Source organism: Cyanidioschyzon merolae, chromosome 20 (genome assembly GCF_000091205.1).
Source record: "Cyanidioschyzon merolae strain 10D DNA, chromosome 20, complete genome".
NCBI classification, from domain to species: domain Eukaryota; phylum Rhodophyta; class Bangiophyceae; order Cyanidiales; family Cyanidiaceae; genus Cyanidioschyzon; species Cyanidioschyzon merolae.
Genome location: NC_010146.1, coordinates 36,036 through 57,593, shown reverse-complemented (window position 1 = coordinate 57,593; position 21,558 = coordinate 36,036). Strand labels below are relative to the sequence as shown.

The 21,558-nt window shown below is 52.8% G+C and overlaps 4 protein-coding genes and 3 non-coding genes across 7 annotated transcripts, besides 3 other annotated features; 5 read left to right on the top strand and 2 right to left on the bottom strand.

Moving 5' to 3' along the window:
- Window positions 1-1,959: part of a sequence feature (repetitive element) that runs on past the window's edge.
- Window positions 1,825-3,447, top strand: CYME_CMT021C (similar to AKIN beta2; the record flags this gene model as incomplete). Its single annotated transcript, XM_005539032.1, has 1 exon — window positions 1,825-3,447. One exon carries the CDS (start codon window positions 1,825-1,827, stop codon window positions 3,445-3,447), a length of 1,623 nt encoding a protein of 540 aa, XP_005539089.1.
- A 1,727-nt stretch (window positions 3,448-5,174) lies between these two features.
- Window positions 5,175-7,608: a sequence feature (possible transcribed region).
- On the bottom strand, window positions 6,094-7,506 carry CYME_CMT019C (hypothetical protein; the record flags this gene model as incomplete). Its single annotated transcript, XM_005539031.1, has 1 exon — window positions 6,094-7,506. One exon carries the CDS (start codon window positions 7,504-7,506, stop codon window positions 6,094-6,096), a length of 1,413 nt encoding a protein of 470 aa, XP_005539088.1.
- Window positions 7,609-9,245: 1,637 nt separating the features above from the next.
- CYME_CMT018C (probable N-terminal acetyltransferase) lies at window positions 9,246-11,786 on the top strand (the record flags this gene model as incomplete). Its single annotated transcript, XM_005539030.1, has 1 exon — window positions 9,246-11,786. The coding sequence occupies one exon, from the start codon at window positions 9,246-9,248 to the stop codon at window positions 11,784-11,786; it is 2,541 nt and encodes an 846-aa protein (XP_005539087.1).
- Window positions 10,272-12,504: a sequence feature (possible transcribed region).
- An 18-nt stretch (window positions 12,505-12,522) lies between these two features.
- On the top strand, window positions 12,523-12,609 carry CYME_CMT016R. The gene is given in 2 exon segments: window positions 12,523-12,558; window positions 12,574-12,609. It is a non-coding gene; the product is annotated as a tRNA-Pro (tRNA).
- Window positions 12,542-14,047, top strand: CYME_CMT015T. The gene is given in 2 exon segments (XR_002461687.1): window positions 12,542-12,558; window positions 12,574-14,047. It is a non-coding gene; the product is annotated as a hypothetical transcript (transcript).
- A 3,692-nt stretch (window positions 14,048-17,739) lies between these two features.
- Window positions 17,740-18,405, bottom strand: CYME_CMT014C (hypothetical protein, conserved; the record flags this gene model as incomplete). The annotated part of the gene is made up of 1 exon (XM_005539029.1): window positions 17,740-18,405. The coding sequence occupies one exon, from the start codon at window positions 18,403-18,405 to the stop codon at window positions 17,740-17,742; it is 666 nt and encodes a 221-aa protein (XP_005539086.1).
- Window positions 18,406-18,610: 205 nt separating this feature from the next.
- CYME_CMT013T lies at window positions 18,611-20,101 on the top strand. The gene has a single exon (XR_002461686.1). It is a non-coding gene; the product is annotated as a hypothetical transcript (transcript).
- Window positions 20,102-21,558: the final 1,457 nt, after the last annotated feature.

Genomic DNA, 21,558 nt, shown 5'->3' with positions numbered 1-21,558 from the left:
TTCATGCTTCGCCGAGGGTCATATGGAAGATGGAAAAGGATCATACACTTTCAGGTGCCCGTAGTGAACACACGTGGATACCCCATCGCTTTCGATCGTTCCCGTGAATACTTTTTGCGCGCTCGTTCTGAGGAGTTTGAAATCGAAGATATTCTTCCAACGAGTTACTCGGTTTTCATCCATAAATTCGTCCCTGCTTATATCGAACTCCGGACTTATCTCCTTCGTGATGCGGAAAAGGGCTCTGGAGTCGATTGTCAAAATGTGTGACTTGACGCCGCATTGCGCAACGGCGTTGGAGCGCTTCCTCAGAAGCGCAGCCTTCCGTTTCTCCGACTCTTCGTTTTTTCCCACACGGAGCTTCATCTCGGCCTTGCGTTCGAGTTCTCGGTCCAAAAACACGAAATAGCGCAGGATGAGAGAATAATGTTTTTCCCATATCTGCTACTTTTTCTGATGGGTTGAGCAGCCCCAGTACCGGACGGCGCTCTTGAATCGCCGCACGGATTACAGAAGTTTTACACCTTTTCCTGCATGGTGTCTTCTTGTCGACGAATTCGATCTCCTGTTCATGCTTGCGATTGTTCGTTATGCCATTGATAATCGCTCATATTCATTGCCGAGACATGCCCGGGTAGAATGCAAGCACGGCACGTATCATGAAACGTTCGAGGTTCATTGTCAAATGGTTCTTCAGGTTCGTGAGGTATTTCTTCGCCCCGATTTCGTAAATATCACTCTTATCCTGTATCGAGTACCGTGGAAGATGTAGAAGGGATATTTTTCGTGGAGGGCATGCACTCGCTCGTTTCTTCTCGACGTTTCCTCTGTGCCAAGCATCAGATGACGAATAAAGGTCTTGTCGGAACATTCGTCCGGAAGCTCGAATATTTTGATTTCCATCACGTCGCGATACATCTCCTTCGCCATATACATCAATCCTAAAGATGCGTGACGAGCATTGGTCAAGTACGACGCGACACGGTTTCTGATGGCCTCTCGCAACTTTTCCTTGTACGGATCCTTGATATGTTTAGGGAGACAGGCTTTCACCGACATCTCGTCGTAATTTCGTCTTTCTCGCAGCCTTTGGCGTCGGACCTCATTCTTTTGCTTCTACATCTTCCCATGCTCCACGTGGCTCGGGACTCTTTTCCGTTTTTTCCGGCAGCCGACGACATAAGGCCTCAAGGGTCCTCCACTTCTATTTCCATGAATTTCTTTTTTTATTTTTTAGCACGAGAGCACTTTGAACGCTTCAGTTAGAAACCGCGAGAAATCACATGAATATACCAACGTGATGGTTGAAAAAGCATTGAATTGAAAGACTATAAAATGAGATACATGCAATGCAAATACAACCTGTACGTCATACCAACGTGCTATTGATTAGGATCGCGTTTCCCTTCAAGGGCGAGATGCACGTCGGATCTCACGCCTGCTGGATCTCAAGGTGCGCGTATCAACCGCGCTATACACAAACATGGACAGAGACTAACCTCTAACCTTGCAACTGGATAAAAATTTCTTTCCTTCTCTGCGAAACACGTTAAAAGGGGAGAGCGGTTTCCATATTGTCGAAAATTCATCCTTTAGGCGGAAGGTCCCGCGAGCCGGACAAGTCCGCCAGACTCGTGCTTCATGCGCCTCCCAGTGGTGGGTCCTTTCGTGAGATCAGGGCAGCCGTCCGCAACGCAATCTATTCTGGGACACGAATTGGGTATGCTGGGTCTGGGCATCGCCCTGGTCGCAGTGGTCTCCTTGCATGTCGATTCGCGCAGTCGCAGAAAGTAAGCCTCTCTGAGCAGCTTGCTGACCCCCAGAATGATTATGTACTCCGACCCGGTCTCGGATGAACCAAGCATCGAGTCGAAGCCCTCAGTGGTATGGAAAAGCGGTTCTGTCTCCGTGCTGCATCTGCTCCAGCGGTATGACTGCTATTGCGAGTGCAGCCAGGCAGACAACTGGCACACGATAGAGCGCACGAAACGACCAGTGTATCCGAGAGGATATCTGGTTCATGGAACATGCAGGTTGTTGCCGCATGATGAACCTTTTTTTTCGATTACGAATACCCATTCCGCAAACTGGGATCCATGGTTCATGGAAACGTTTTGTCATCGAAAAGGGAATCACCTGCCGGCATCCGACTCCTTTGAACGTTCCTACCAAGACGCCAATCGCGCGCGACTGACAACGTTGTTCCTTGGAGGCACGGGTGCGTCCCGCAGCAACAACGGTTTTGGCAACGTTGGAGTTGCCGTTGCTGGCGTTATGGGACACTCGTTCTCTCGAGAGGGTGGTCCAGGGGCACCCGCCGCGGCCTCGCGAGTCCTCACACGGGGCTCAGCAGCGCTGTCGGAGCGGAGTGCTGCGGCACTCGCTGCTGCGGCCTCCGTAGGCGCCGCGCCTGCGGCAATAAGCCCGAGGCTCAGCCCGCACAGTCCCGCAAGCCTGGGCATGGAGTCCTACTTTAGTGGTGGGGTACCAAGAGCCGCTCCGGGCTGGGCTGTGCCAGAAACCTCTGGAATGAGTGAAAACGCCCTCCAAGCGAAAGCGTCTGCCTCGGGGCCGCCTCCTCTGCCGAGCGCCATGCAACTTCCTCCTGCGTTAGGCAGTGATTCGAGAGAGCACGGAGGCGCCGAGGTGCCACCAAGGCGCTCTGTGGACCACGGCGTCGTGCACACACCACAGCTCGAGGATACCGAAACCAAGCTGGCTGAAATGGAGCTCCTAGAAGTCCCGCAGCGGAACCTGGTTCCAGTGGCATTCAACTGGCACCACGGCGCCGTTGCGGGTGTGGAAGTCGCGGGCTCCTTTGACGGGTGGAAGCGGCGTCATCCACTGCATCGGAGCGGGAACGCCTTTTACATTCTCCTTAATCTAGAACCTGGTGACTATCAGTACAAGTATGTTGTAGACGGCGAGTGGCGGTATGCGCCCGAGCAAATGGTCGCTCGGGATGCCCACGGTAATGTGAACAACTTCATTCGGGTGGAACCTTTCTTTGGCGAGTTTCTGGTACAGGATGATTTCTTGCCTGGAACGAAGCGCGCGAGCGAGGTCTTCCGGCGGGAACAGAGCCCTGTTGGCAGCTATGATAACGCAATTCCAGGTATCGAGTCGGGCTTTCATCGTGAGCCACCGCCGCTGCCTGTCCTGCTTGGCGAGGAAACGGCTCCTCGCTTGCCAATTGAGATGACTCCAAACGAATTCATAGAAGAACAGTTGCGACGAGAGCGGGGCGAGGTTGATTTGTTCCCTCCAAGACCTGTTACAGTGACCCTGAACCATTTGTACATAGTTCCCAGCGGGGTATCCGCAAATGTGCGCCATGTGCACAAGTACGTCCTCACGCGAAGGTATCACGAGCGGTACGTGACGAGCGTCTTCTATCTGCGTTCGGACCGAATACCCAGCCAGAGCTGGGAGCGTTCTCCGTCTTAAGAGCGGAGCTTGACGTGCGCTGACGTCCACAGTCAATACGCTGCGTTCATGAGACGCAGTCTGGCAATCGCGCGCATCTGCCTCAGGTCTGGACCAGAGGTCGCTTGCACCCCTATCAGAATGAAATGGAGCGGGCCCACTTTGCGAACACGAGCGTACACCGTAAAGTTTGGGTCTTTTCCTCATGTCATGACGACCAGCCTTTGCGAGCTTTATCTGGGACGGCTTCGTTTTCCTTTGTCTTATCTCCGGCTTTACGTTCGTCGGTCTGCCCTTGTCTTCAGCTCCGTTGTCACGATTCGAACGTTGTTGGTGGCTGCGTTCAGTTCCTGATTTCGCTGCTTCCGGCTTTTGTCGCTGCATTTGATGCACAGACAGTAGTTGATATCTAGGCATCGCTTTCCATTGTCATCTCCTATGCATGCAGCCTCGGTGCGTTATTCGCAGCTATCACACTTGAATATAGTCAGGTACTCATTTAGGTCCATCGCACCCTATTCTCTGAGAGAGTCGCCCTGTGGCACGCGAGCTTTTGGTTTATCATTCGGCGCACGCCTATGACGGGCACAGAAGGCTCGCCTCGGTGTCCTGCACCGTTTCCGTGCCCGGTTCCATACCGAAGCTCACAGGCTTCTTCGGCGCGATACCTGCCCCGAGTACGCTATCCGCTGCATTTACAAGCGCACTTTCTTCCAGTCGATAGAGGATCTGCGGGACACGTTGATGTGCATGATGGCACAAGTACCACACTGAATATCCATGCTGCATGAAAAGTCAAGAAACTTCCATCCATCAACGCACTCTTCTTCTAAACAGTGGCGCATTCTACACTAGCAGCGATGGGAGAGACGACTGGGCTCCGAGTCCAAGACCATGTTTCATGGAAATGGGGAAGGCGAAATCCTTTAAGAGCATCGTGCCCTAGCGGTACAATGCTTCTGCCGAATGCCGGTTCGTCGCTGGCGCCGAAGAGAGGCATATTTGACTTTCGAAAGGAGTCTTTCATGTGCCGTGACAAGGTCAGTGAATGAACTTTCCAGATACGCTTGTGCGGATGTCGTCCAGCGACCAAGTCGAGTATACTTTCACCTCTACACAATGTTGCGCACTGCTACCTGCTTCCCAAAAGTTACCACGGAACGGAAAGATCGAACAGTTGAAGAATGCTGTATCCGAGCATGCTATATATGCGGAGAGCAGGAGCATGGATGCACAAACATATGTATTGGCGAACGATATCGGTTATTTTAGGAACTCGTGTTCGATGGGTTTGCGGCTCATCACGATTCTGGTTACAGAACGAATCCCAGCTGCAAAGCGCCGAATCAGCCACTTCGAAAACATGACCATGAATCCTAGCATTGCACATGAATCCGTCATCCGCGCTTACCACAATGTGAATGTCGAGACTGTATATCGAAAAGGTTTGGAAACATATCGCAAGGCAGGAACAGAGCGAGCAGCCCAGTGTTCTATAGTATTCTGACGCGGCGCAGTCGGATCTTGGTTCCGATGCCGCACTCGAGAATGTGTCCAGGGTTCTTCTGGATCAAAACGGTAGGTGCAGACGAAGCCCTCGGGCTGGATTCAGGGACGTTCACGCGTCGGCATTCATGGCATCCAGCGGGGCGCCCTACGGGATGCAACATAGGCCTCGCCTGGAAGCGTCTCATAGAGACTGATCAGAATTAGCAGTTGGATGCACGCACGGCGTTGCCGCGCTTCACTGCAACATACAGGCGAAACGCGTGCAAGCACCAAGCACCGGTTACATACCATGTGCTCACTCGTTAACTGCTTCTGATGTTTTCTAGGCGTAAATGTGGCATGGATCGACAAGATTTCCAGTATTCGAAGTGCCTGTTAGTGGCGTCTGTCTCCGACTATTTCCTCAGGGCCGTGGCGTGCAGCTCTCGACGGAGTCTCGCTTGTGTTGCAGCGTAGCCGCTTCTACTCGTAGCGACCTGGCGGTGACACTATCGCCGCGGACCTCTATTCATTTGTGAAATGTTTTGGGTATTTTCGGGTGCTCGCTGTGGTTTCAATGGAAGCGAGGTTCAGAACAAGGGTTCCACAAGCGACCGCAGAGCCCTGTGGTGACCTGCGGAGCAGCCCCGGTGCTGGGGCGCCTTGTTGATGTGTGGACAGCGAAAGCTGCGAGACGCGCTCGAGTCGCTAGCGATGCACGCACATCTGCCTCATTACGGAGCATGTTTGTCGGGGAAGTGGGCAGCGGAAACTGCTCTGCTAATGGCACAATATGCGAATCGATTTCGACACAGGCCGGGATGGACGAGGCGCTTTCGATACGCATCGGGCATCATCTGCTGACGGGCTTCCTTTGTGAGCAATGAAACGCGCCAACAATCCGTGGTTCGTTAGCATCCGGGAGCTAGCGCTGACGGCACTTGTCTCGGGTATGTGGTGAATACACGGGCAGGATTCGGCTCCATGACCCAGAAACGAGCTCGGATGGATAACGCATGACATAGTTGCAAACCCTGTATTTTAGGGAATAACGAAAGTGTCTGACTCCATCGCATGGAGTCGGTTTTCCAGAAGCTGTTCTGTGCGAAAGCATTCTGTGTCGTGCAGTTCTTCATTATGCAAGAGGAGCGATTCGCCGTGGGAAAGCGACGCTGCGCTTCAACGCGATCGGATGATGCGCGGTTGCAGCAAACGTGACTCTGTACGGTTCTTCGCAGAGCTCGAATGCGACTGCGGAACAGAAATTCGCGGCTGTGCAGCCCAGGTGAAAAACTGCGCAAACAGACGAATAAGGCGGATAATTTGCGGCGTGTCTGTGAACCAGTTCAGACGCTGGCGGTCGCCGTGATTGAGGAGCGAGGTTATCTCAATAAGGGGCTTCACCGTACAGAGCTTGTTGTGCATCATAGCGCAGAAAAGCCTGCGGCTTTCCCGACAGGGAACAATATTATCACATTCGCCGTGCAAAAGAAGGATGGGAAAATCGATAGGTTCCCGGGAAACGACTCGTATCGGTTGGCAGGACGCGATCAACTTTTGCACTGCCGGATGCGAGAGCATCGCCTTCGTGTGCAGCTCTCGAAACTCTTTGTCAAGTTGGAACCGTTCGAAAACTCTCTGAACGTGACTTGTCCTCGTACTCGAAGCATCTTCAGAAGCGTCGTTTGCAGTGTCGAAACTATGTGGTACCCGATCCCGCAGCTCTTTGAAATACTTGGGTAGCATCGCTGCCTCCGTGCTCCCTCGGAGGAAATGCGAGTCTTCCAAAGCGAGACGAAGCGCATGGAGTAGCTGCGACATCCATCCATGTCCGTTGGCTGCGTTACCTGCATGCTCGATTTCCGAGATCAGCGAAGAATACTGAAGAAAATTGTAGAAGATCGCATTCCGACCGTAGTCATCGGCAGAGTCGCTGGACATGGCGCACCAGACCATCGCTTCAACTTCGGCGTACGGGCCAATGCACATGATCGTTCGAACCCGTTGTCGGATGTGTTCGCCACTACCCAAAACAGCGCAAAGCGTATAACCTGCCGCGACGCATGCCGCGAACAAACTAATAGATTCCTGATGGAAAGCCTTCGCAACGGCGACGACTGCCCAAGCGATTTCATCGAGTGTTTGCTGGCCCATACGACACTCTCGAAACTCGACAAAGTCGGGGATAACTGCAGTAAACCCCAGACTCGCCAAAGCTCGCGCAACCGCCTCCATGCGCGCATCCCGGTTTCCCGAAGGCGATAGGCCGTGCACCAGCAGCACCACTCCGAGAGTGTCACGGGCACGGTCTCCAGTTCGAAGCCGTTGCTGCATCGATCGAGCGGCGTGTTCAAAGATGCGTACCTGCAGAAGCCGCGTCCTCTCCGGTGCTCTTGGGCTTACCTCGGACGAGGTTTTCGCGTACGACCCATCGAGCGAACGAAGAGCCACAGTACGTATTTCGATTACTGACGCAGCAGCCTCCAAGCATGCGTATCGTTCAGACAGCGCTCCCTCGAAACGCTGATAATTCAAGCGCAACAGAAACTCGACTGCTCGCCAAACTGCGACTACCGAGAGAGCCGGCGCCATATTTCGAACGAGCCCTCTGAGTCGAGGATTGTACTGTGAGCGTTTCACAGAGTCCTGTGCTACAGTAAAGTTCTGGGCACACTGAGGTGCGGTTCCAGAATGTATGCTGTCCCCGAATCAAGCACAACATGGAGGAGAGGTTGTTGCATATGTAGACTGCGGGGTTTCAAGCCGAGTGCACCGCCTCTCGCAGATGCGCATCTGCGGGCGCGTCGCATCCCGTGGCATCCGCTGGCGCCGATCGCCGCGTCGACGTTCAGTTGCCAGTGCAACTGCTCAAACCTGGGTCTCGATGCACGGAGGTGTTGGGGCTCAACGACCCCCAAATGGCTCAAATAGCACTGCAAGTCGAATGTGAGCTGCCCCTGTGGCGAAATGCTCTTGTGGCAGGTGCTCCTCCGCATGGACGTGATTCTGCGAGGCTGTATGGGAGCCCGGTCATCGAACTGTTTTGCGCTTGTTCCATTTTCTGTTCGCGGAGGCCACTGATGTTGCGGCCGCGAATACGAGTCTGGAAGGCATCTGGGAGGTGATCACAGGCCCGCTGGTATTTTTTCAATGTCGCTACTGGGCATGCGAGGCTGCCTATGCGCCAGATATCTCGGCACCTTTTATGATGGCTCATTGCGCACGCGAAATGCAAGCACTTGACGAGCTGCGGGGCTCGGTCGATTCCTAGCAGCTGAAATGGCTTCTCGTGTGCTATCTTGCTGCGTAATCCAATGCCAAGCCTGAAGCACAATCCATCTGTGGCTTGGATGCAAATGCTCACGGACGACGCGTACATATATCGTACTGGCATTCGATACAAACGGCCGGAATGCACGGCGACTTGAGGCGATTCTGTTGGAACAATTTCGACTTATACTGAGTTTGACGAGCTTTAAAAGAAACGGCGCGTTGCATGCTACCACTGCAACACGACGAAATACATGCAGCGAAACGACCGCAGAGCCCAGACCAGTGCGCAAAAATTTTTGCTCCTCCGCATAGGTCGCGGCCGGCACCTCATTCATACCTGCTTCCATGAATCCATGGGTGTATGCACAGGTCCACAAACGGAGATCGCTATACCCATGCGCCTAAACCTTTTCATGCAAGGAGCCCGTATTGCCTCGCGTCTCGCTATGCAGTGGTGCTCGATTACATCGCAGCGTAGCGCTGAAACGGCCCGTTCCAACAACAACCAAAAGCCACTGGACTGCGCTGCAGCCCTTGAAGCTATCGACCTGGGGTGGTCGGGACGAGCGCATCAACTCGGGCCGAGTGCAGCGGATCCACACGCACAGCGACCTATCTGCGAATCGCCTACGATCATTGGTGATGGACAGCGGTTTCACAGCGCGTAAACATCGAGGCTGCGGATGACGAGCATTGCGGGCGTACAGCGTCTCTCTTACACGAACCGGGGATCACCGAATTCGCGATACCGCTGAGGCGGTCTTCGCCCATGGTACAAGCATCGACGGCGGCCTGGCCTCGAACAATAAATGCGACAATATGGACATGTGGGTGTCTCAGGGTATCGACGCCATCATCTGATCGGGGCGTCTGCCGAGAATTCCGTACCCTAGCAGAGCGCGATAGGCTCTACGCACGTCCCTGCTTACTGACAAGATCAAGTTTCTAACGTCCAGTGATCAGCGCTCTGTTCATGATTTTCTTCGGGGAAGAATCTTGAGTATTACTTACAGAGGACGTGATCAACTGTTGGAGTACGAGCACGACACTCACAGCGGATGGCTCCGGTGTCTGCCGCGGGTGCTGGGTCAGCGCAGGGGCGGAAGCCGTCGCTGCCCACAAAGGAGCAGTCGCTGTTCAAACAAATGTTTCGACTTTATGAAATCAAGCAGTACAAAAAGGCAAACAAGATCGCTGACCAGATCTTGCGTGCAGTGCCCGACCACGGAGAGACACTCGCGATGAAAGGTCTCATCTTGCGAGCGTTGGATCAACGCGACGAGGCCTACGAGCTCGCCAGGCGCGGCCTCCGGCAAGATATTCGGTCCCAAGTTGCGTGGCATATTTTAGGACTTCTTCACAGACACGACCGAGAGTACAAGGAGGCAGCCAAGGCGTACCAGCAGGCGCTCCGGTTGGACCCTAATAATGCGCAACTGCTGCGCGAACTATCTCCGCTTCAGGCGCACATTCGGGACTTTGAGGGGCTCCTCCGAACTCGCGAGCAAATGCTTCAGCAGCGGCCGACGCTGCGTCTAAACTGGCTGGGACTTGCCGTTGCAAACCACCTGCTGGGCCGTCACGAGGAAGCGTTACGGGTTCTGGATGCATGGGAACGCATCGCAGCCAAATACCAGCTCGGCACAGAGGGATCAAACATCTCCGAAGCCTCGCTTGCGTACGAGTACCGCCTGAGATTGCTGGAAGAGGCGGATATGCGTGAGGAAGCCCTCAAGTACGCCGAGACTTGCATTCAGGAGGGAAAAATCCTCGATCGTACGTTCGCGCTCCACACCGCTGCGCGTATAGCGGAGCGGATCGGGGATCATGAGCGAGCCCACAGGTGTTACTGGCAACTCTTGCGCCGAAATCCGAGTAATGCGGAGTACCTCGAGGGTATTGTGCGAAACGATACGACGGGCCGGGATGTTGTGGCTCTGTATGATGCAGTCCCGAGGGAACTTTGCGACAGCGCCGGCGAAGAGTGCTTCACCCCTGACGAGGCGCCTGTGCTAGGTTGCGCGCTAGGAGCGCTTCGCCACCTGGAGGGATCCTGCGATGAATTCCGAAAAAGAGTCAAAGAGCTCATGCATCATTTTCTGGAAATCGCCCAGGTTCCTAGTTTCGCTCGCATCCTAGAAAATTTTTACAAGGATGATGCGAAGAAGCGCGTCATCGACGAGGTATTTCTCGAACTGATCGGTAACGTCCCAGCTGCGGTTCATAATGAGGCGACCGCGATTTTCGCCGCAGAACACTGTATGCGGGTATCGCGCGACCCTGAACGCGCTATCGCCTTTCTAGAACAGTTCACCGACTCGCCTGAATGCAGAGCCGCGATAGCGCGGATCTGGCGGTCTGTTGGAGCATATCGCCGCGCTTACGAGGCAGCAGAGCGAGCACGATCCCTGGACGTGCGTGATCGCGCACTGAACTCACTCGCAGCTGAGTACGCATTGCTAGCCGGCATACCTGATCGTGCCATGGAGCTGATTTTGATGTTCACACATGATGGAGAGGCACCTCCTGTTCAAGCGCTGTACAATTTGCAGGTCATGTGGTTCGAACTAGCTTACGCGGATGCAGCGCTTGCACAAGGCCGCATCGATCGTGCGCTGAAATACTACACGGCAGTTCTGCGGCATTTCACAGACTTTCGCGAAGATGAGTACGACTTTCATGCGTACTGTCTACGGAAATCCACGATCGCAGCCTATGTGGATCTCATTCGCTGGGAAGATCGTCTTCATCAGCATGAGTACTACCAACGCGCAGTGCGCGGCGCTGCACGTTGCTACCTTGCGTTGCATCGCAATCGCGCGGACATTACAGCACGTCTGGAACGGCTCCGCGTTCATGCGGGTGCCATTACCACAAGCGCGTCCACCAATGAGACCTCCACAGCGAAACGAGCATCTCGCCGTCCGCGCACTCCCGGTTGGATGGAGACCGACCCCGACGGAACAATGCTCATCAGCCGCGCGGCACCTCTGGAGGAGGCGGAAAAGCTGACGCTTCCGTTAATACTCAAGGCCACGCAGCCTTCCGAGCTATCAGAAGAGCTCTTGGATATCATTTTCCAAGTCGCTGTGGAGAGTGCTCGTTATGCGCTCGCTGCCCGAGCGGTCGTTGCGGCTTTGCGGGGCAGCACTACGGTCGAGACGCTGTCGCCGATGGCGATTCGTCTGCTTGTACGTCTGTCACGTTCCATCAGGGGGTCGTCGTCTGCAGCGAAGCTTGCGCAAGCAGAACTTGATGCGGTCGTGAAAACTTTGCACGGAAACAATGTTGAGAAAGTTTGCCACGAGTTCTTTGAACGACGCGGGGCTACTGACTTGGCCAGCGTCACCGCGCTCGCCACCGCAACGGGCGATAAGGCATATTTAGAGCGCGGGGTGTTGCGACTCTGCGAAGCAGGCGTCCATCCTTTTCTGTCCGACTTTGAAGAGGCCTGGGCGGTGGCGGTAACCGAGAACGTCTCTGAGGAAACCAGAGCGGCCATGCGCAACTGGTATCCGTTCGCGGACGCGCTTTCCAGTAACCCGCCAGTTGATCCGTGCCTGTTTGCTTCGCGGAGCGAAGACATATCGCGACCATAGGGTAAATTGATATCCGCCCGCAGACGGCTGCCAGCCTTTTTCGACCAGCGTCCTGCAATCGTTTTCAGTTTCTCTTTGTACACTTCGAGCCTGAGAGGTTGCGCCCCAAAAATGCTCGCGTCAGCTCCACGGTTCTCGTCTTCAGCATCTTACATCGTGTAATATTGCGTTCGGCGTTCAAGTAACTGTTCATGAACTCCTTGACTTTAATGCCTCTGGTACAATGCATCAGTCCAGGGATTTCTCAAACACTTGCCCTCTGTGCCACTCTAGTCTCATCATCGTCCTCTACGGCGAACAAGTTTTGCTCGCCAATCCCCACTATTCTTTTTCTTCGTCAGTAGCTCTCCCTTGCTCGATGGTCGGCGAGGAGAGGATTATTTCGTTTCCTTGTCAAACCCCGACGACACCGACCCTCTTCGATCCGCCGCTTCGATGACGATTCTTTCCCTTGGGTTTTCTATTTCTTCTAATGAACGCGCTTCGAACGTGGTTGCTGTTAAGCACGAAACCACTCTTGATTCCACGCATCTGCGAGTGGAACCCCGTTGAGGTGAAATACCGTAAGCATCACCCATGAATCTGTCCTTAATATACACATGTGTCGCAAAAAATCGCGCGCAATCGCCATCGCTCGTAGCGCAACCATTTATATATAGAATATCGCAAATAATTGCTACAGTTCGGCGGTCGCGATGTGCTGATGCAGGTGGATCGCAGGCGCCAGCAACAAACGGGACTCATAGTTCAGGGGTAGAATGCTCGCTTCGGGAGTTACCGAAGAACGTGCGAGAGGTCCGGGGTTCAAGTCCCCGTGAGTCCCTGTTCGATTCTGTTTTTGGCAGCCGTCCCGCGTACGACGTTCGCGGGAAACGGCAAGGAAGAGGCGCTTGGAAATGGTCGCACTCGTTCCGCGCGGCAGACTTGCACCGTTCGACGAGACGCCCAACCTGCTTGCCACGAACGCACGTCCTTGCGTCCGTGCTCTACCCCTACCGGACTATGGTGGGACAGGTTCACGTCCTTAACTCGGGCCTGCACACAAGAGGTTGGAGTCTCCGCGCACTGTCATCAACACTCGCCTGTACTCGCTTCTGCTGCGACTGTTACCCGTTTCGCTCTCGTATCTCTGGCTCAAAACGTCGGACTCTCTAGTTCCTGAAGCTGACTTGTCACAAAACCGGGCATGGCGATGGCAGCGTTCATGTACCGATTTCTTTGCTTCCAGCTGTTAACGACGCAATTCATGCTCAGGCAGCGCCGACAAATTTTGGTCGCTTGCCATCAGGATCTTCACTTGATATAGCATCGGTGCGCTCATCGCAGCGGTGACACTTGACTGTGTTTGGTGTTCCCACATGTCGAGCACATCCGTCCTCCGGGGACGTCCCTGATGCGCGTGAACGCCTGCTCCATCGCCCGGCACATGTGCCTGTGGCGGGTACAGGAGGCTCCGCTCGATGCTGGCCTCCGATTCCGCGCCTGTTGCGGTTACCAACGATCACGGGCAACAGCAGCGCGATCCTTTCGGCGGGTACGCTGCCTGCTGCACACGCAAGCGCATCCTATTCAAGTTACTAGATGATTTGCGGAGTACCGTCTTGTCCTTGATGAAGAATACACCGGAAGGAAAATCCAGGCTGCAAAACAACTCGAGAATTCTCTGTCTGTGTATACGCCTATATGCAAAGCCGTGACGCATGCTCCACTGGAAGCGATCGCTCCGATGACTCAAGTCGGAGTCGAAGACACTTTTCCATTCAAACAGGAGAGATGGGGGCCTCAGGGAGCATACAATCCGTACTTGATGCCATGCTGCTGTCGAATGCGGTTCTCTGAATGCTCACAAACAGCGATGGATTTGTCCTTTAAGTGGAATCGATTATTTGGCGTCGCATATTCAGTGCAGTTTCGGAATGCGCCTGTGAAGAAGTCCCCAATGAAAGTACTTGATTTTTTGGTATTCAATCCAGCGGTGCCAAGCGCAGTGCCCACGAGCTGCTTTGGCACAGAATGGTCGAAGATTCAAGAAGAATCGTAGATTTGAGCATGGGATGTGCAAGGAAAGTGCAGTAGTCTAGGCTAGAGCGTGTGAATTGAATGCTAATGTCGATTGTATTGGGAGCTCGTGCTCGAGGTAGTGGCGAATCGATCATCTTACTTTCGTTGAAGCACCGAATTCCAGTGGCAGAGCTTCAAAGGAACCAGTAGGAACCAACGACGGAGCTTCCTTGAACTAGCTGTAAATCCGTAGGCGCTCATTGCTGTACTTCGAATTTTGGGGCTGCTCATTCAGAAAATAGTTCTGGAAAAGATCCAATTGCAGGAAAAGAGCGAGCAGTTCAGTACTCCATTTTGAACTGAGTAGAGCGTGGCGTTCGCTCGCGCGTGTTTGTCCTGCACGGGCGAGCCCTGGGGAAGGGGCTCACCTTCGTTAACGAACCATGTGCTTTTACGAGCGATTAAGAATATACTCAGTAATTTCAAGTCGTGGAACATCATAGTCGTATGCCAACAGCACGTAAAAATTGTGCCCGGTGTACGTAAAAGGCGCCCCAGCCGTTCTGGATTATTGAACCGCCATGTATCAGGACCCTGCTTCGGGCGGGATTCGAATGCGATCTCGCTTGGGAACTGATAGTTCACTTCGAGCACTTCAACGTTTTAGCACAATGCCGAATAGAGTGCGAAAAGACTCCCTTGAAACTTTGCTAGACGCAGCGCCGCTAGATGCTCAAGAAGCACGAGGTATTTCCGGACATTGATCGAGCTGCTAAAATGCGGCTACAGAGAGTGCTTTTCCGCTCGGTTGCTGGTGAGATCACATCACACCCTGTCTCTTGCCTTCGATTCCCTCGCCATTTGACGTCTGGTCAGCGTACCGAGCATCATCTCTTGTATTCGCCTCTGTTTCATTCTCTACTTCCCCGCTTGTATCAGCGGGCACGAGTGCCCACTGTACGCTAAAGTCGCAACTGGAATTATCGATTAGAATCGCACAAAATCGATTTTTGCACTCTTTGTATGCTGTCGTCGAAGGAGAAGGCGTACGGCTGCCGCACGCGTCTGTACATTCAGAGCCTGAGCCTACTACCGAAAGACGGCGCGTATGGGTCACATCATTCTCTAAATCATTGAACATGTTCAGGAACACGTGATATCTCCATACAACCCAAAATGCTGGCTACACAGACGTGGTCGCAAGTACTCCTGCCAAAGCTCATTCGCTTAGACCATTTGGAAAATCATGTGCGCTCTAAATGCAGCGTGCGGCGCATTTTGCTGCTCTAGACAGTGCTCAATTCGTCGAGGACGGTCCGGACGCCCTGATTCTAAATGTTGGTACGTCTCTTTGTGTCCATCAACCCCAAATCTCTATGACGCTGAGCAATGGAACAGTCTTGTTAATTCATCTGCTTTCAGTTCTGCCCTGTATCTCCATCCATTTGACTTGAAGGTATGGCGACGGCCATGATGCCCTTCAATCCGTGATCCATATCCGAAACGGATTTCACCTCTTCATCTACCTTGAATGTTTGAAAATGAAACTCGTCGCTCAATTCAGGCCAAGCTTTCATCAATTACATACAGACTGACTTTTCATCGATCCATTTTACGTGTGAACAGCTTTCAACTTCCTCTGTAACTATGAGATTCTTTGAAGGTGTTCTGCTGCTGCTCATCGCGCAATTGGTCGAATCCTTCATGCTTCTACGCAGAGACGGGCCGTCGCTTTCTGAGAAGGCCATACAGTTCAGTGCACGACTGTAAACGGTGACGGAATAGACCTTTATCTGACATACGGGAATGACAACGAACAGACGCTTTCGGAGGCTAAGGCATTCGGATTCGGGGTGGGAGTCTGCATTGCTCTCTGGTAAGCTCTGTTCAGGAAAACGTAATAGCGCAAGATGCAAGCTGGGTATCTGTGGCAGTTCGACTGTCCTTTGGATGCGACGTCTGCCCGTCCGAGGCCGAGATTAACGCGTGCTGCTTGGACGATCTGATGTGATTCTCGCTCTTCTTGCGACATCACTTCGGAGCTCGCTACCGCTTTGATTTCTTCCGGCTCCAGCTCGTCTTTTGCCTTCATCAATTGGCCCATGAGTACATTACATACGTCCCCAGTTTTCGGGAACACCAATGCGAGATTACGATGGGTAGAATACCCAGAGAGTGCACCCCATGAAGCGTTCGTCATTGGCCGCATATGCTTCTAATCTTTGTGGTTGTTTTGAGGCTTTCTGGTACGAGCGCAGTGGAAATTCCGATCAACGATGTGGCGCGGCGACAGGTCGAGATATGTTGGGACGTGTTTCTGCAAATCAATGATTCTACGACAAGGTCGTATTGCACATTTCGTCCCGAACATAGGCAGTGTTGTCGTCGAAAGGTTTGATGGAAGGATTACTGAAAAATATGGACGACGGGGGGCCCTGCGCCTGGAACCCCAAGGAATAGTTCCTCACGAGATACACCAAAGCGAGGAAAGCTGGGCGAGGCGCCATCGAGTAGGAAGCTGTGCTGTTCTGGATGGGGTCCTTCATCTCATCTTTTTATGAATAGCGCTTTGCCCCTCTTTGGGCGTCCGTATCCAGGACTAGTATTTGTACCAAATATGTTCTGATAGAATGATACGAGCACGAGTCCTTCATATACTACACGTTCGTGTTTCAGTGCGATATCAGTGGAGTATTTTTCATTGCACGAAGGAGTTGCAGAGATGCTTGCATACTTTCTTCGCCCATTCGTGTCTCTTTATCAGAGTTCGTCTCAACAATATGCCATGTTCACATTCAGTAGCTTTTTCAACACGATTTCTCGGAGAGCATCCAGAGTAAAATGAATTGGCGAGGATACTGCCTTACAAACAGGGTTTGGGAAATTAGCTATTCAGCGCAAGACGTTCTGTGTGGTGACAACAAATAGGGTAGTTCATCTACCTGCTGACCCCAGAATGAGTGAGTTGAACACATGAGACCATTTCCTCGCAAGCTGACGGTGCGAGCATCGGGTCTTACCGCCACATTTCCCCAACATACATGAAACATTCTTTCTGTTGAATACTTGTAAGAGAAACGATTCGAATCAAGAAAATGTGCTGGTACAGATGTTCCAAAATTTAACGCTCTGATTATAACGAGGTCATGACTTTACAGTGAAGAAAACAGAAACGTTTGCGGCTCTCCCCGGGATTCCCGTTCGGTTACTGGTAAGGAGCGTGCTCTAGAGCACATGCTTTTGAAAAAGACTTGGAAAACCAGCAGGCCTATATCAGCGTATCGGGATCGTGACCGCAGAACAACGTACCTGTGTCGTCGTTTCAAGTTCCCAAGTGTAATGCGGCGAACATGGCATGCAAGCGTCACCTGTCCTCTACCAACACTCGCCGACACACCAGCTATTTGAACGACCGTGCTAGTCCGGGGGCGCTGTCCTCGAGACTGCAGCACTTGCTCGGCGCAACAGACCTCTATGCACTCGAGCGCCGCGCTCAGAAGTTACCGAGATCGCTTCCGCACAAACGAGACCAAGTTTGTGTACTCGCTGTAAACGTGTCCCTGCCAAGTGCTTGCACGTGCGATCGTGCAAGCTCGGGCAGAGAACAGAATCGGAGCACACATAAGTAGGATGCGATTCGTGGAAGCACACAAGTCTGAATATATCACACAGCGACGAGTATCCGTGTGCACGATGCACTAGCGCACTGGCACTGCACAGATACTCTCCGGAGACCTGCAAAAACGGATCCATGTGCTGCCGGTTTCATCTACAAGACATCAACAGCCCGTTTCGAGCACCTACTGCGCGCTTCGCGAAACAGCTTCTCTCAAGACATTCCTCGGCAGTGGTGAGCACGTTTTTCATATAGTCTTCGTGCAGGAAAGTAAAAATTTGAAATCCATCAGCCTTTCTGACTTACTTGTAGATATTGCAGCGTGCGATTGTCTCCTTATTGGAGGATCTCGTTCAGCTCAACTCGAGGAGGCAAGGGTTGCGAGTCCTCCTTCGGGGGCGTGCTCGCCCGCGACAGCGTGCTTCCGCTGTGCGCGTCCCCATCGGAGCATTCCTCCGTCCCCGGAGGACCAGATAACATGGATCGATATTCCAGTGCATGACTTGAGGGCAGCATCTCTGCACTCGGCACGGACTGCGGTTGCGCTAGCTCTGGAGGAAGCAAGCACCGGAAAACCGATGCCCAACGGGCGGTTCGGTTGATCCAGGACGGTAGTTTCTGGCCCGTGAGATCATAAACAACTCGAGCGGTGAATGTGTTGCAGTTCTTGTCCAATAGATGATAGCTCGAACCAGTAAACTCTTCACAAACTCTTCGGAAGCGCTCTCTCGCCTCCGTTGCTGTTACGATAATCGGCCCGAACTCTAGGCTCTGACGGTAGCGCGCGTTTGGCGCACAGCGAGGTGTCGTATAGAAAACTCCCGTCCCGGGGCCCCACTTAAAACCGTACGCATATTCCCTTCTTCCCAGAACGACACCAGTGTGGTATACCCCGAGTCCAAGCCGGTAGAGCCGGTCGTTTGTGCTTGCCAGGTCGACAATGTCGTAAACGTTTACCACGACTTTGCGTTCGCTGAGGCTCAATTCTTTCCTGGTGCCCATCGGCGCAAACGCACCTTTGCTTCACGGGATTGTCAAGTTCAAAGCTGTGCTGGTCCGTCTACAAGTCCGCCCTGAAACAGCCTTCCCTGGAGTGGTAGCAACGCGATAACGTGTACGCTGCGCGCCTGCAAGAAATCCCGTGCTGCTCCGGCATCTCGGAGCAGTCCGGTGGTGACCTTGAGGGGCACTGCGGCAACCTTGGCGCATGGGTACTCCGCGCTAGCTATCTTGTAGCGTTCATATAGAGCAAGCTGCTGTACGGCGGCTGCGGTAGAGGTGGAGACGGCAAAGTTCCCTGCTCGCTTGACTGCCTAGCGCAGGCACGTTGCTCAACGAAGTTTTCTTTTCCTACAGCCGGTGCCTGTAGCGCACGAGGTGCGTCTCGGTTGATGGGGTACTTTCGGTTCCCTGAGCCTCACGCACGGCTTTTGGAGCTCACTCAGTCTGCTTCCTTAACTTTAAGTGACTGCAGGAGCCGTTTGAAGGCAGAGGCACGAGAGAGCACCCTGTCAAGCAATTTCGAGCACTCGGCTCTGGACTTGTAACCGCTTTGGCTCTTTGCTGCTGACTGGTTATTTCATAGCGCAGCTGGTCACTGATTCCACGACGAACTGGGGAGCTTGTCACCATGGGCTCACTGGACAAGCTTTTCCTGTGCACCTAGACGGCGTCTCCGTTGTGAAGCTGTCCTTGGAATCGACGTCAGCGAGACTATCGTTCACTGAGGTATACTCAGCTGCGAGACGAGCCTCGTGTTCTTGCATACGACACCAGAATAGAAATCGCCTTTTCAGGCCTATTTATTTATTCGTTGCGTGTCACAGAGTATAGTAGCACAGCGGGCGTTGACTGCACCGAGCAAGAACGCTGTCCGGAAGAACGTTACGTATTAGGTTCTTCTTGCCAGTTGTCTTGTAGAACCTTGGGAGCGATTGCGGATGGATACCCCTCGTATTCGAAACTCACGTGTACAGTTCCTATTCTAGAGTGAGCCTCAGGTTAAAAGAGACAGCGAATGAGCAGCGTCCAGAACATTAGCAGAGAACGTTGAACGAATGGCAACTGCGGTGTCGGACCATACAGCGATTCGCCTCTTGGGCCCAACGAAGGCAGCAATGTTGCAGACTATGCAACGTCTATGATCTCGTATGCATGTCTTGTTCGTCTCTTTGCCGACGGAGAGTGCAGCTTCTTGACTCTCTATGTTTCTTCGAGCCCAAAAGATGCACAGCCACTTTCAACTGGCGAAACGGGTTCGGAGATCGTGTCTCGAAAGGGTCCAAGTTTGAAGCATTTCTCCCACGTTGCAGTGGTACCGGGGTTATGGCACATGTTGCCGCAAGCAAAACATCATCAGAAGCGTTGCCTGTATTCAAACTGCAAGTGGCGCTCTCGGCACGAACGTAGCAACTTGTTTTCGCTTCCGGATGATTCCATTCAGTTTTTCCGTGCTGAAGCAGTTCACAGCACCACAACGCCATCATGTCTCTGCAGGCGATAGCGGCCATAGCGGCGGCGGCGCATATGACGATGCTGGATAGATCGAAATTCCGTCTCGGAAGGCAAGCCTCTTGTGGGGATGTCGAAGCTCAGACGGATCTGGGGAGTTGCCGTGGTTTCGTCCCTGATTACAGACTGCTGCAGCGACGCCGTGGGAGAAGTCTGATTCGAATATTTGATTTTGCACTATAAAATTCCGTTTCGTGGGCCTGTATACCAATTCCATGTGGGTTTCTTCAAGCGGACGTTCGGTCTGCAGCCAAAGCCATTCCCTTTATTCAGTTTTCTATTCTACTGCTCATCATGGATTCACGGGGGCGTTTTCATCCCAAAGCATGCTGCTTGAACCTAAAATGGGAGCATGCGTTCCACAGCCTGGACGCTTGCCGGCGTACCGACGCGCATGAGGTGGAAAAGGATTGCAAAGAGGGTTCGAGTAGAATATCCATGAATACGAAAGCGCGCATCAGACCAAGTTTGGCCATTGTCGTCGCGTCATCTGTAAGCGTGTCGGGTTAGATTGTTACACTGAAGTGCTCGCCCTGTTTCTGCCATTCGACGTATTCTCCGAACATTTCTGATACACACTCTCGTCATTCCGACTGCCGCAACTGGGGCATACGGATTCATGGATGGTTGTAGGATTCTCCGGCGTCCTTTCGGAGCGACTTTTTCGACTGCTCGCAGCTTGAATTTGTTACTTTAGCAGACACTAGTTAATTCGCTTCGCTCTCGAACCAGATTTCATGACATGACCGTTATTATTATGCAACTCTCGCGTTCAAGAGTCTATTCCTTTCCTTTCCCTGTACGTTGCACGTTCATATCACGCAATCTTCATCTTTTTGATTTACCTGTTTCAGGGCGACCCATAGACGCCGCAATTCGCGCTGCTTCCTTGGCGGGAATGGAAAAATCTCGGTGCTGTCTCACGACGACTTGCTCACAAATTCATGCCGATCATTTCGTGAATTCGTCAAGTCAAATAATCGATGTCGTTCAAAGAAAACCTGTTTTCGATAAGATCGCCAACCAAATGGCATCCGAGAGCAGCAGAGTAATGCATTCCACGGGGTATGCCTTTAGAGAATTTCGACGATACTAGTTTCATTGAAAAGCGAACCAGACTCGGCCTCAGTCATCGCAATGATCGCGTTCACTGGAGCGTGCGTCATCGCTTTGGAAAGAGCATAAAAGGATCGGAATGGATCGACTTGCCCCATCATGCATACGATGGACTTCCACAAAACCTCAGCTGAATGGAAGAGTGTGCGCTTGCACCTACAGCGGACAGAGTACGTGCTGCGGCAATTGTTCTGCAGAAGCCTGCAATCTCCGGAACGGCATCAGACGCGGAAACATAGCGGGCATCGAGGCCAGCCTTCTGTGCCCGTCAAGAGAATGCGCTGAACAATCAGGTACACTTTTGCGCTTGACTTGGCGAGTCCTAGAGGAGCGCTGTGGTCCACGCTTAGTTACACCCGACGAAATCCAGGCGAAGCGCGTTCCGAGGTAGCACGCAAAGAAGATGAAAATAATATGCGGCGCTTAGATCGAAGCTCCCGCATGTACATGAATTGCGCCAACAACGACCGGAAACTGCGTAATCGGGACTTCATTTAATTTTGCTACCAGCATCCTTCGACTTCTGGC